This window comes from Oenanthe melanoleuca, chromosome Z (assembly GCF_029582105.1).
Source record: "Oenanthe melanoleuca isolate GR-GAL-2019-014 chromosome Z, OMel1.0, whole genome shotgun sequence".
Lineage (NCBI taxonomy): Eukaryota > Metazoa > Chordata > Aves > Passeriformes > Muscicapidae > Oenanthe > Oenanthe melanoleuca.
Window position 1 is genome coordinate 63,384,898 of NC_079362.1, and position 14,550 is coordinate 63,399,447.

At 38.8% G+C, this 14,550-nt stretch overlaps 1 protein-coding gene across 3 annotated transcripts in view; it reads left to right on the plus strand.

Moving 5' to 3' along the window:
• Positions 1-481: 481 nt before the first annotated feature.
• Positions 482-14,550, plus strand: part of TTC33 (tetratricopeptide repeat domain 33) — a 42,204-nt gene continuing 28,135 nt past the window's right edge. Inside the window, exons 1-2 of one of the 3 annotated variants that reach the window (XM_056514043.1) lie at positions 482-1,218; positions 1,398-1,626. In XM_056514043.1, the coding sequence (XP_056370018.1) occupies positions 1,406-1,626 (221 nt within the window). In that variant the 5' untranslated portion in view covers positions 482-1,218; positions 1,398-1,405. Of the gene's footprint in view, positions 1,301-1,397; positions 1,627-14,550 lie in introns of all 3 variants that reach the window. The other 2 variants (XM_056514042.1, XM_056514044.1) reach the window with 2 other exon arrangements.

Consider the following 14,550-nt stretch of genomic DNA (forward strand, 5'->3'; position numbering starts at 1 on the left):
TTTAAACCCTGCCTTCTCTTTTTGCTGAGGTTTTTTGTTTGGTTTTGGGGGGGGGTTTTGGATCTTTTGTTGGCGAAGTTGAGTTTTTTTAATTTGGTTTTTTTTTTTTTTTTCTTGTTTGTTTGTTGGTTTTTACTTCTTTTTGGGGAGGAGCGTTTTGAGGGGTGGTGGTATTGGGCTTTTTGGTTTTGTTGTTGTTTTTTGGGTGTTTGTTTGTTTTGGGTTTCTTTGTATTTTAGTTGTGGTAGTGGGTTTTCCCGTTCAGCGTCCCTGTCAGCCTGGGTCACTTCTCCCTACGGGACTCCGCGGCCGCAGCCGCCTCCCTGTGGCGGGTGCTGCTGTCCCAGGGCACAGTCCGCACTCGGGAGACGCTCCCGCCGTCCCACACCCATCCCTGTGAGACACTGGAGCACCTGGGCGGAGGCTCTGCCAGGGTCGCCTGCTCTTGTCCCCTCCGCCCCCGCCTCAATCCGCACAAAGTGCGGGAGCCGCCGGGCGCCTTCCGGCACGCAAGAGGCGAGCTACGGCTCCCGGCCGCCGTGAGAAGGGCCGAGCTACGGCTCCCTGACGCCCTGAGCCGGGCCGAGCTACGGCTCCCTGCCGCCCTGAGCCGGGCCGAGCTACGGCTCCCTGCCGCCCTGAGCCGGGCCGAGCTACGGCTCCCTGCCGCCCTGAGCCGGGCCGAGCTACGGCTCCCGGCCGCCCTGAGCCGGGCCGAGCTACGGCTCCCTGCCGCCCTGAGCCGGGCCGAGCTACGGCTCCCGGCCTGCCCTGAGCCGGGCCGAGCTACGGCTCCCTGCCGCCCTGAGAAGGGCCGAGCTACGGCTCCCTGACGCCCTGAGCCGGGCCGAGCTACGGCTCCCTGCCACCCTGAGAAGGGCCGAGCTACGGCTCCCGGCCGGCCCTGCCGCCCTGAGCCGGGCCGAACTACGGCTCCCAGTCGGCCCTGCCGCCCTGAGCCGGGCCGAGCTACGGCTCCCAGTCGGCCCTGAGCCGGGCCGAGCTACGGCTCCCGGCCGGCCCTGAGCCGGGCCGAACTACGGCTCCCGGCCGGCCCTGCCACCCTGAGCTCGGACGCTCCGCTGCTCCAACTCCTTCCTGCTGCGGCCCGGTTCCTGCGCTGCCGCCCCGCCTTTCCCTTTCCGCTTCCTGCCGCGATCCGGGGCTGGCGGGGCGCTTCCAGCCGGGAGAGGCGGCCGGCGGCGGCGGCAGCTGCAGGTACCGCCGGGGGCTGAGCGTGCCTCAGGGACTGCTCAGGTGCAGCCGGTCCGATACGTTGTGTGTGGGAGAGTGCCGCTCGGTATTACTGATTTAGCTTCCAGATGAGCCTGGTGTGATTTCGCCGCTGTGTTCTTAAAAGCTAAATTGCCTAACTGCTTAAAATGTATTTTTCCTAGTTCTCCAGATGGCTTCTTTTGGGTGGAAGAGAAAGATTGGTGAGAAGGTCTCAAAAGCTACTTCTCAGCAGTTCGAGGCAGAAGCTGCGGATGACAAGGATCTGGGTGACGATGATGATGCTAACTGGGTGCTTGCAGCTAAGAGAAGAAAGGAAGTTCTCTTAGAAGATTGTGTAAGGAAGAGTAAGGAGCTCAAGGATGAAGGTGCAAATTTGGCTGAAAATAGGAGGTACTAATGTTGTTTTACTCTTTTTTCATTGGTTGAAAAGCTGCTGCATATTTTAATCCCTTCTCTAACCACTAGTAATTTGCTATTATCTGCGTTGTTAGGAATTTGGAAAGTGAAAATTTTTTCATTCTGTCTTTATTGTCTGGTGCTAAATAAGTTTTTGCCTTTGGTGGTGTTGTCAGCTGTGAAACAAAGTATATATTCCACCGTGTCTTTGAACGTTCTCATAACAACAAAGATTGCAGAAGTCCAGAGACTGTAAACCGACTGGATTTGAAAGCTGAAAGGACAAATAGGATGGTAAGCCATACCATAAGTAATGCTTTAGCCACTCTTGAAAATGTGTCATTTTTCCCTGTTAAGCCTGTTTGCCTGCACACAGTGCCCTGGGGAATACTGCCAACCAGCTGATGCACTGCGAATCTGCCTAGTGCTTTGTTAGGTCAGGTCCGGGGAGCTGCTGCGACTGCCTCCTGAGAATTGGGAGTTTGGCAGTTCTGGAAGGATGTTGCAAAAGTGGTTCTGTTACCTTGTTATACTTCAGGCAGGAAGTCCTTTCGGAGTAGAAGAGGAAGAGGTGGACTGTAAATTGGGTATTAACTAAATAATTTGGCCAGATCTTCACTGGAGGGGGAAGAAACAGTTCTGGGAGTAGCCCCCTTAAAATCTTCAGAATTCTTTGACATATGAATTTTTATCCTTTCTTTACTTTTAAGAACATATTTGCTTTATTGTCCCAGATCAGAGATGTTATTTTCCTGGCAGAAATATTGCCAAGATGTCAGTAGGTGCTCCTGTGCTATTAAACTTTTTGTCATGCTAAAAAAGGGTTCCCTGGGCTATGTGGAAGAGAACAACTTTGAGGTTTAAAGCAGGCAAGTTTATATATCATAATAACTGTGTGCATTGTTTGGTCTGATTTTTTAAAAAGTAATGAATAAATACAAAATCTCTTTGAGTAAAGGCCTATTTTCAAATATTTAAATACAATTTCCTCTTTTAACTGGTCACTCAAATAGTGACACTGTTCAGTGAATGACTTCAGTTGATTCTTCTGTGTTCCTGAGGCCTGTAATTTTTGAATAAAATTTTGAAGCCTTTTAAAGTTGAGTTGAAATTAAGACCAAGTTAAACTTAATAGGTTTTGAGCATCCTGCCATTGTATTAATCAATACATTTAATAGTAGTCACATAAGTGGGTTATGTTAATATTAATAGTTGAAAACACAGAATGTACAAATTAACAGTCAGTTAACATCTCTATTTTTAACACCAGAAATAAATCCTAGTTTGATCTACAGAAAGGTAGATCCATTCTGTCCTTTTAGGAATATAGAAATCACTAAATATTTTTATTTAATCTTGTATTTCTAATATATCCTGTACTTATATATATTAAACAGATTGTTTTTTGTTTATATGTCTTCTGTTATACATGTGCCTTCCTTGTATTTTGCTTTGGATGTTGTTGGATTACTTTGGTTGTATTTTTTCTATGTTATTTTTTGATTTACTTTTTTTTGTGTATTTTTTAAAGTGCAGTATTGTCTTTTGAACAGTGGCAAATATTTGGTTGTAGATGTGGTTCAGGGCAGGGACATACTAAACAGCAGGTAATTTTTATGCTTTTAATATCTTAACTTGGTCTTAGAAGCTGAGTTCTCTGTTATCTGTTGGTTAGAAAACAATACAAAAGCTTCATCCATCCATAAGTAGCAATGGAAGCATTTTTTATGAATTTAGGGAGAACTATCTCTCATCAAAAGTGGTTATAAGTACTACTGAGAAACTGAATGGCTTGTAACAAGTATGCTAAAGAAGTTAGGATTCATATCTGAGGCTCAATAGAAGTTCATACTTGAACTTATAGTTTCCATCAGTTATTCCAGCACACTACAGTTCTGGAAGTTATATGGTGCTGTTGGGGTACATAACTTTCAGACAGGTTTTTCTCTTTTTAAAAAAATATCACATAGATCACATAGGTAGAAAGTGGTTATTGTGGTAGTGTTCAGGCCTATTTAGTCTATTGAATATACATTTGTACAGCATAAGCAGATTCCTGTAAATAATTAAATACTTAAGGTGGATTGTTTCCTGAAATATCAAAGTGTGGCAACAGTTAAAAAAACAAAACTGAGTTGGATTGTGTAGGGTTCTAGAAATAAAGCAAAGACCTAGCACTAGAAAGTAACAAAGGTTAGTTCTTGGTTTGTGTTACCTGTGGAGTGAAGGGGATAGTGTGAAGGGTATAGAGTGAAGAAAAACTTGTGACGAAGCAAGGGGGCTGAACAAAAGAAAGGATGGAAAGTCATTAATTCAACTTCATTTCTTACGGTCGAGAGACTCTGAGGTAACGTGCATGGCAGAAATTAATTTGATTGAATTTTATATGCAGGCCCACTGTTACTTAGCTAAAATAGTCATTGACACATTTATGTTTTATTATAAAAAAAAGCATATTTTTCTGTTAAAGGGAGTCAGTGATAGTGTTGCAAGCCCCACCATGGTTTTGTTAGTCTCTGTCTGCCCTGTAAGTCTGTCTGTGTGGATGAGTGAGATCTCACTGTTTGATGTTTGTTAGGTGGGATCTCAATGCTTCTCTGGGGGAGGGAATAATGAATGAGCTTCTCAGGCACCAGAATTTGTGCAGCCTGCCTTATTTGCTGGTTGTCAAAGTTGGGAATGGCATGAGGTGATTGTTTGGGAGGTGGGTTTTCAGCTTTTGTGGAACTGTTTGAGGAGTATTTGTACCTGCTGTGATGTGTGTGCATGAACCTGATAAGCTGATATAGACATGCAGAAGAAAAACAGTGATGAAGATGATAGTTTCTGATCCATATTTTGCATTTTTTGTGGAATGGGAAAAAGGATTAGGAGTCTACCAGAAAAAAGTGTTAAACTAAGTTGATCATCACAGTGGGTGGTTACTGTGAAAAACACTGTTAATGAGACTCTGACCTAGAAATTTGTTAAGTAGGCAGTGTTGAAGATGGCTTGTAAATGGGTGATCTTGTCAGAACAGCAAGAAAAGGCAGATGTGTGGAAGAAGTACCACAATTTTATGCTCTTTTGATGTGTGAGAAGGATCAGTGAAAACAAATATGTACAAGCATACACACAGTCTTTTGGGAGCAGGCACATGGTGCTATTCTTCAGGCTTTCATGTGCAGGTGGCCTTTGATGATCCCTTTGGATCCCTTCCAACTCAGGGTATTCTGTGATTTCTATGAATAGAATATTGTCTGTCAGTGGAAAGTATAGAGAATATTCTAGAGGAGAACTTTTTTTTTGCTTTTAGGAAACTTAAAATACTGGTGTAATCGGAGTGTGGATGTGCCCACATACACTGGAGTTAAAAAAAAGAAAGACAACTGAAAGCAAAACCAAAACCCAGCAACCCCTATCCAGTGTTTTTGTATTGATAGTCCTACACTCTTTTAAATCCAGGATAAGTTCACATATTCTGCCTTAGTGTTTTGAACACAGCGATTTGCCAGTGTTGTTTGACTGGGTGAGAGGTAAGCCTTTGGCTCTGGGCACACAGTTAGGAAATGTTTGAGGTGCAGGTAAACAGTGAAGTATGACCTCCTTAAATATATGGCATGTGAGAGCTAAAAGCAGGAAGAAAAATTTCTGTCAGACTTGTGTTCTCAATGCAACTGAGTTGCCTGTCCATGCAGTAGCTCTGCAATCAACCCTGTGCTGTTTTCAAACCTTAGACTTCTGTAGCTGCCCAGTGAGTGGCGATAGAGCTCTTCTCAGTGTGCCCTCAAGAGGTGCAGCATTTCTGTTGGGAGTAGATCCTGTCGGGTTTAAATTCTCAATGAATGCCTTTACATTTTTTAAGCTTTGTCAAACAAAAGTTAATACCTCTTTTGATTCTGATGATGTCTATTGTGCTAAAAAAGAGTAAAAATTTTCATCTTGATTGGGAAGGTCATGTTTTCAGCTGGAACACTCCTGTATTAGAGGTTCCTCTATATAATAAAAAAATTCTTTCACTTTGTCACCTGATGTCTAGATTAGACTGATTAATAATATTTTACTTTTTATTTCCCTTAGCTTTTGCAATAGCAAATTTTAAAAAAGACATGACAAAGTGCAGTGAGTAGACCAGATAATAGGCCAATTTTCATGAAACTGTTTACTTTTCTAGAGGGATTAATTTTTTAGAATTGCTTAATTTTCTAATCTATTGTAAGGAATTGAACTTTTCTAAAGGGTAATTTTTTCCATATTTTAGCAATTGAGACATTTTTCTCTGATATGAGTGCCAGCATGACTCCCAGATGTGTAGTTTGGGTTTCTTTAGCTATATATTCTGTAATTGAGTTTATTTTTCTCCCTAGATATTGTAAGTTGTCAGATGATGAGGCACACACCTTTAAAAAGTATGCTTAGTGTTGTGGTAAGTCAAATGTGTACTGGAAAAAATATGTCTCTCAGGTGGACCAGATTTTAACAGATGTATTTATTCCATTTACCTATGTGTTTTAGGTTTAGATTATGGTAAGTACGTGATTTAAAATGAGTTATGGAAATAAAAAAATTGTTTTCAGATTATATTACTAATTCATTTTGATGCAGCTAAGATGGCAAAGGATAGACATAATTATGTTGAAATTGCTTTTCAAGTTTCAGTCAATAAAACTGGTGTTACTTACATAATACACTGTTAATAAAGAGGTTTCCCAGAAGATCCCAGCAGTTGTCTTTGGCAAAAACATTTCATCAAAACATCAGTTTAATCAACTGAGTTACATTGTAAAGTAGCCTAGAAAAAATAGGGTGTGTTAGAGAGAAGAGGCATCGGGGAGAGCAGGTGGCATTTATTTCAACGTTTCTGCCCTAAGCTCAAGAGTAATTCTTATGAAGAGGAAGTCATGCAAAGGTGAATAAGAGACCTGTGTGGATATATAGGAAGGTCCTGTCAAAATCCAGATGTAAAACAAGAGGTAAGAGCAAGTTGTCTGACTCAATCAGACCACAGAGACTCAGTATGCAGGGGCAGGGATGAAGTTAGGAAAAGCCCATGTGGAGTTGAATCTGGGGTGGGATAAGAAGGGCTTGTACAGGTGTATCAACAACAAAATAAAACAAGGAGAAATGTGGGTCTTTTACTGAATGAGGTGAAGAATCTAGTGGCAAAAGATGCAGAACAGGCACTCGCTGTCTGCTTTGCCTTGGTCTTTACAGATAAGTGTTGCCTTCAGGAACACCAGGTCCAGCCGACTGAGGGAAAGTCTGGCTCAAGGAAGACTTCTCCTTTGTGAGTCAGACTGAAATGTTTAGATAAACCTGATGTATAGAAGTTCATGGTACCTGATGAAGTCCATCCCAAAGTGCTGCAGGAGCTGGTTGATGTCATCGCAAAGAATCTTCAACTGCACTTGAAATGTTTTGACTGCAGGGCATGGTTTCTGGGAGTTGACAGACTGATGGGGAATGGTGTTGATACTCAGGCCAGATGAGTATCATCTGCTCAGGAGGAGCATGAGCATCCTCCTTTACCTGACCCTGCTTTGAGCATCTGATTGGACTAGATGATCTCTAGACTTTCATTCCAATCTTGGCCTTTTTGTAAGTATATCCCATTAAAATTTCGGGCATGTATAGAATACAGAAAGTAGTTCCTGAGACTTTTAAAATTTTGATTCACTAGTATAGGTGTCTTTGGTGAAATACTATGGATGCAAAAACAAATTTAAAAAAACTGGTCTGCCTTCTTACTATCTCTGCTAACTGATGTCATTTAAAGCAAAGATGTGTTTTGAAAGTTGAAAAGTTAAAAGGATTGATTAAGTAGGTAATCTGGGAGTCTATGAGCTTTAGTGTCTGGCTTCAAGAATAAAGTCTAAAGTTATGTTAGGCTGACTCTTCCGTAAGAGTAATCTGAAAGTCCTACACAGCTTGCATTTTTATGACTAAGTGTTGGAGAAATTGCTGGAAAATGCTTATAATGAAACCTGGAGTATGTATTAAGTACTCATGCCTACTGTTCCTTGTAGGCTGAAAATAACTGTTTAGTATCAGTTTGGATGCAATTTGCATAGCAGGTATAATTTTTATAAATACTGCTTACGTCTGTCAGAGTGGGTTACCAATACTGGTGTTCTGCAAACAAAATGAAAAGTTTTAGTATCAGTAATTATTTTATTTGGTTGAGAGTTTTCTTGGGTCAGTCTTGCAAAAATGCAGAGAATGTAAGTAGATTTCATAGTGTAGGTAAAATTATTCAGTACAAGTAGGGACTTGAATAAAACTGTCATGAGTTCTGGTCAAAGTACCTGATCACTTTTTAAAGTTTTTCAGTGTTTAGCATTACTGTCTATTTTGTGTCTATGTAAAACTGCCTAACTGTTATGGTTCCTTGGGAATGCTCTACACATCATATCCTCACTAAAGAGAAAAAGGGTGTGTAAGCTGGAAGTTTTGGGTGCAGAACACATGAGCTGAAACAGAAAAGACTGAACAAGTACAGACTTTGTACCTTTGTTTTTTGGAGAAAGCATGTTACAGCTTCTCTCTTATTAGTCAGAACGTATGGATTGTTTTTCAGCACTCGTAACCTTTCTACAGAATTTAAGAAGTGCAGAGAGTGTTTTGCAGTGTTTAAAACCCTCCTGTAAGCTGTTGTGTAAGCTGTTTTTTCATCTAAGTTAATTTTTATTGCTAGCTTTATTTTTTTCATCACTTACTGATAGAGTTCCTGTTTCCTGGTGATACATCTAGTTGGCCCCTTTCATTGAGAAGTAAGTTCTTTGCAGTCTGCTTAAGTATTTATTCTTGCTTAAATTGTAATTTATCTTTAAATTAGCTATTTTCTTTTTGTTCTGGGAAACATTATTTTCCAGCAGCTGGTTATTATTTGGCAAAGTAGGAGTTCAGTTATGAAATTGTTACTAATTTAGTGCAGATTTTTCTGAGAGTGAGTGCAAGAATTGTAGATTATTTAAGCTGTACCCAGAGTTTGAATAGGTTTGAGAGTATCTTTTTGTTAGAATTGTTGTTCCCTGAGGATATTGAAATGCGACACCATACGAGCCATCTGTACTTCAGTGTGTGCATATTTCTGTATGTACGTATTTGTAAATAGAAGCAGAAGGAATATTCATATGCCAGCTCTAGACTGTGGAATAATTTTTATGTGTCTTCATAGATATATTTTCCTTCAGAGAAAGCATGATTTAATTGTTGCCTACTTGTCATTCCGTATATATAAGGAGTTATTGTTGTCAGCCAAGATTAGAATCAGTGTTCATTCATAGTCTCTTGACAGTGTGAAGAGAGAGAGGTACATCCTGTGAGGTGACTGCAGGGTGACTGCAGTCCTCCTGTAAACACCTCAGGTTGGGTATCTAAACTTAGGTGAGGGGGTGAGAGGAATTTGGGCCTATTAGCACTTCTATGGAGGTGAAAGAAGGGTAATTTGTGTTTGTATATATGCCTTTGTATATATGTCTAGAGGATCTGTTCCTTCTGTGCATGAAGTATAATTTACAGAATTTTATAAGTGAAAAGCTATGTTTCTCAATGGGTATGTCCTATGCAGTTTTTTATTTTAAATAAACTCTTTGAAAATATGTCTGTATACTTAACATCTCATCTCCTATTTATATGTGTAGAGAATGTTACTGGAACCAAAGAAGCATAAAAAAGGGTTCTTAAGTGTTTCATCAGTATGTATTAATTTTTAATATATATGTTAATATCTCTGTGTGGAGTATTTGTGCTTTACAGTTCATTTTTTCTATTCTTATATATATGAAGTTATTGGAAACTAATGAATACTTGTCTCAGGTTTTTATAGCCAGTAATCAATAGTTTCTAAATTTTTACGTTACTTGCTGCTCCTCTTTTTCTGTCCCATTCCTAGCATGCTTTCCAGACAACTTTTGTTTATGACCCAGTAGGACAGTTGCATTTCATCCCAGAATACCTCTGTGTTACTTCTCAACTATATAACATAATGAACTGTAAAAAAACCCCGTAAAAATATAACTATTGATATTGCATTACTTTTATTTTCATTATTCATTATGATAATATTTTGCATTTAATTTTTATCACTCACTATCATAGCTGTGCTTGAAAAATTAAACTATGTGAAAGCACATGGGCTGGCATATTTCTAGGCTTGTAAAGTATAAAAAGGCAAAATAATTAACTTTACCATTTTTTACTTAATTTTTCTGGCAGTCTGAATCTGATGTGTATATGCCACCAGTCTGAGGTGGTGTTTCCTCACATGAACATTCACAACCTTCTTCTGCATGTGAGGGACAATGAATGTATGTAGTAGAGTTCTACTAGTGCATTTTTTTCTCCTCTTAGGTGCTGTTTTGAGGTGAAGTGCTTCAGTGTGAGTTTCTCTCACAGTTGGCTTGATTTCTGAAACTGTCTTCATTCCTTTTCCTGCCTGTCTGAGACAGGGATCATCTTTTAATAGGTGATGTGGTGGCAGTATAGCCAGCACTATTGGCATCCTGCAGCACTAGTGCCATCCTGCAAAAAACAATTTCTGCTAGCAGGTCTGTATTGATAAATGGCAGCTAGAGGTTCATGTGAACTCTTGGGTGCAGAAGTCTTCCTGTCAGGTTAAAGAACATGCTTGATTTTGCAAATAGTTAGGAATTCTAATGGTGCAGCTTTTAAATGTAGGCAATTCTATTATTTATATGCCTAGTATAATACAATTTAGCAAAACCTAGTAAATTACATTAATAATCTGAGCAGTTTTTGTAGAGAAATACAAACTGGGGCCTTTTCCATATCCTTCATCGGATCCCCTGTATTAATGATATCATGCATTACAACATGGATACTGTAAAATGTGATCATATCTCATTTTTTTAAGGTGACAGTTTTGTTGTTTTGTTTTTGTCCAGATCTAGTGTTAGATACATCTAGTTCCTTTTACTTGAATAATGAAACCTTTCTGTTTAGAAATAATTTTTCATGATATTATTTCTTTTCATAGGAGAAGCAGCAGGGAAAAAATTAAGTGTTTTCCTAATTTAATAACTTTGGCCAGTTACTCTCTAAGTCTAGTTATTATTGCTGACAATGATAATATCCTCCTCCGCTGCTGTTGTTTTAACTGTCACTGTCATTCATGGAATTTAATTTTGAAACAGTAATTTAGTATCCCTTGCCCAATCCTTACTGAATATAACGTGTGCTTGTTGTCCTTATGTTCCAAAATTGAAATGTACTGATTTTAAGGGTTGTAATTGCCCATTTGGTTCATTGTTTTTCTACAGAATAGTATATAGCAGTGTACTTTGTTATAAGGTCTTGGTTCCTTTATATATGTCAGCTTGCCTTCTGTTTCCTAAATGGTGTCCTCTGTTTCTGGTGGCATATTGTGAAAGTGTCCTTAAACTGAAGAGGATACTTGGCAGTAAAGACTTAGAATAAAGACTCTCTGTCAACATCTTGTTCAGCCAAGCCTTTTGAAGGGTTAATTCAAACAGCAAATGGGGAAAATTGACATTCGTGCATTCTCTGTTTACACTGTAGAAATATTTCATATTGTAGGACTGACAGTTGTTAATGAGTTGACTTCATGACATTAATAACTACCACAAGAATAGCTGCTTGGAAGAGTCCTGTATAGTGACATGTGGCATCAAATTTATATAAATCTAATTTACTGTGTATCTTGACTTCCTCTATTATTTTTTGTCCCATTGATTTATTTATGTGGCAGTTAACAATGCAGTAATTTTGTAGACATTTGTTCAGTTACGTCAGGGCTGAGTTAACCAAAGGCAAGGGCTGGTGTGTGTGTTCACCCTAGCTTTGGTTTCTAGCCAGATTGCAGCTCTAACACTGGGTCAACTGATTTGAGTTGGGGGTCAGTGTGACCCAGTTCTGCTATCCTTTCATTTCCACTACTTTGCCATGGTCCCATTTTTTTGTTTTTACCCTGGGGGAAGCCAGCTTAAAGTACAGTTAGTCACAGCATTGCAGAAGAAGCCTGGCTGGAAATAGTTTCTTTCTGGTTGCTGCTTCTAATCTGGTTCACAAATATTTTGTTATATTTTAACAAAATAGCCAGAAAATTGGGAGTGAGTGGGCAAACAGCAGGGGAAGTTATTTCATTTATGCTGTATTGTTGTCTAGTAGTTGCCTGTGTTATGTTATTGTATTGCACATAAAGTTTGAAATAGTTAGCTGTGAATTGGTTTGCACTTGTAGTTGTTACACTTTCAAAATACTCATCTGTTTTCAAATTAGTCTGTTGCACTTTTATCACTAGACTGTGAGCAAACTACTTCTGATTAGTTCATAGGGACTTCACTAGCAGTTCTTTTCTTCAATTTTAGCAGTACAAGCTAAAGTACACTTTTTTAATTGGGGGGTGAGTGCAGAGAGAAGCTTAACTCAACAAAAATGGTAAAATATGTTGTCAACTACTTTTGGTAAATAATCTGACCTATATGAGATGGGTGATAGACATTGTTCATTTTTCTTAGTAGAGTCATTTGGGTGACCAGTACATTTGTCCTGATCTCAAAGAGAAGACTTGGTATTTACAGTATCATCCTCAATTTTATGCTACTGTGTTTGAATACTGAAATTCAGACATTTTAGACAGGAACCATACCTTTCCACCTGTGAATGCTTACACTTGTACCATATAGTGAGAGAGGTAAATGCAAGCCTCCTCTCTTCCTTTTTCTGCCATCTGAAAAAGAGTCACAGAAATTTTGTTTTTATGAAGAGCTGAAGTATGCTATTTTGCAGTCACTTCAAACTAATTAGTAATTTTTACAGGCTGCCATTCTTAGCATGAATTGGATATACTTTGATGCCAGTCTCTGGAATTTTGCTGGCTCTAGCGACTGAATGACAAATATTAAAGCAAGGTATTGTCTTTCACCTGTCAGCTGTTAATAGAAATCCAGTGTAGTAGTGTAGTAGACAGTGCATGGCTTAAGCGTTTTGTATTCTGTAAAAATTAGGAAATGACATTTAAACAAAATGCAGTTCATAGTTGTGGGGTTTATTTCAGCTACAGTATTTGGATAAGAGATCTTGGCAGTGAATAATGGGTTGTGTTCAGCTGGCTCCACAGTCCTATTTTTACTGTTAAAAATAGGAGACGTGTTAAATATGTTGAATAGCATAAACTTACTGAAAGAAGTCTGCAGCTCAGACTTCTCTGTAGTAAGCTGTATTTGTCTGGAAGATTTAATACAAACTTTTCTGGGGAATTGGCTCTTCTGATGATAAATTTATCTTCAGTGAATTTGCATGTTGACACAGATGTTCTTATATTGGTTTTAGACTAGGCTGTGAGTGAAAGTCATCTGTTTGTCAGAAGGTTAACCTTTCCTGGTGTTGCTCACATAATTTATTTTCCTGGACATATTTGAAATATTGTATATTTTAAAATAGATTTATCATTCAATTAAGTATTTCAACTTCCAATCCTCAAAGAGCATTTTTTATTTTCATTTGATTAATATTTACTGAGATCTCAAAAAGGGCTTAAATAGGGACTTGATAAAGAAAAGGTGTACATAAAGCATTCCAGGGGGTAGGATCACATGCTGAGATTGAAATGAAAGTTTTCCTGTCCAGAAAGTAAACTTTGTTTTAGTCAGCCCTGCTGGACCATCTTTCTGTCACTGTTGGTTTAGAAAATCTTTTTTGCAAAGCTCTGAGTATGAAGGTGATGGGACACTGTTTGCTAAAATGCATTTTTTATAATGCATTGAATTTCATTACGATCACAACAGCTGTTCTATTTGGTAAAGTAATTCTCCAGTGTAATTCCAGCATAACACTCCCCAGTGTAATTCTCCAAATGGACAATTATACAGGGGAGCTGCCTGGTATTTTAAAACAAACTGTTGTGCTGGTGATAACCTTGACTGGGCTGCTGATTTGCTTCAAGGAGCAAAAACTTTTATACTGGTGTATACAGGGACAAGACAGTAAACTGAGGGGGGTGAGGAGAGTGCAGAACAACTTTTAATAAAGTTGCAGAGTCATTGGAAGATGTTTGCCTTTCAGAAATATGGCAGAATTCTGATACTTCTCTATTGTGGGTGGAATTGATTGAATGATGTTTCAGAAATTACTTATTTTAGTTGCTGATTTCTTTTGTGGTCTTCAAAAGTGACAAAGGAATTGCAGGCAATACTGAAAAAAATTTAGAAGTGCTGTTGGTATAAAGAATGAAATAAATTGATACCAAAATTGAACAATAATAATTAAAATGTCCTAATTAATTTATGGAATTGCTATAATAAAACTAAGGAAGTTTTATGCAAATTACTGGTATTGTTACATTGAGTATTGAGTAAGTATGAAAAATGTTTAAGCTGGCCCTTTTGTTTCTGCGTAATTTATTGTTTTTTATTTAGTTTAACTGATTGTGAGGATTTCCAGGTTACTCAGTTTTAGTCTTTATATTCTGATAATAAATTGAGATTGAGAGAGAAAAATCGTAAATATTAAGCAAAACTGGGAAGAAACCACCAAGATGAGGTGGTATGTCTAAATCTAAAGAACATTCATTGGTGCTGTTGTAGTTTGCAGATGAGAGCTTTCCATAAATTCAGGAAAAGGAATCATAGAGATTTCTGTAAGTGAGACTTATTTTTTTTCCTCTTATCAGTGTAAGCAACCTAACGTGAAAAGAGAGAAGGTAGTAAAGAGTATATATTAAAGGGCATAATTTTATAATTGAGACATAAATCTGTTCTCCAGGATGCAGGAGGCTATCAAGTTTTGCTTCCTTTTTGCTGTTTTTTTTTCCCCCAGAAGTGATCTTCCAGTTTATAGATGCTTTACAGTCCTGTGCATTTTCACAACAAACTCATGTCTGTTGCCCTGTTTCCTTTTCTGAAAGTGTTTTGTGAATCTGTTGATGGCACTATCTTTCAGAGCTCAAAATATTCTTTG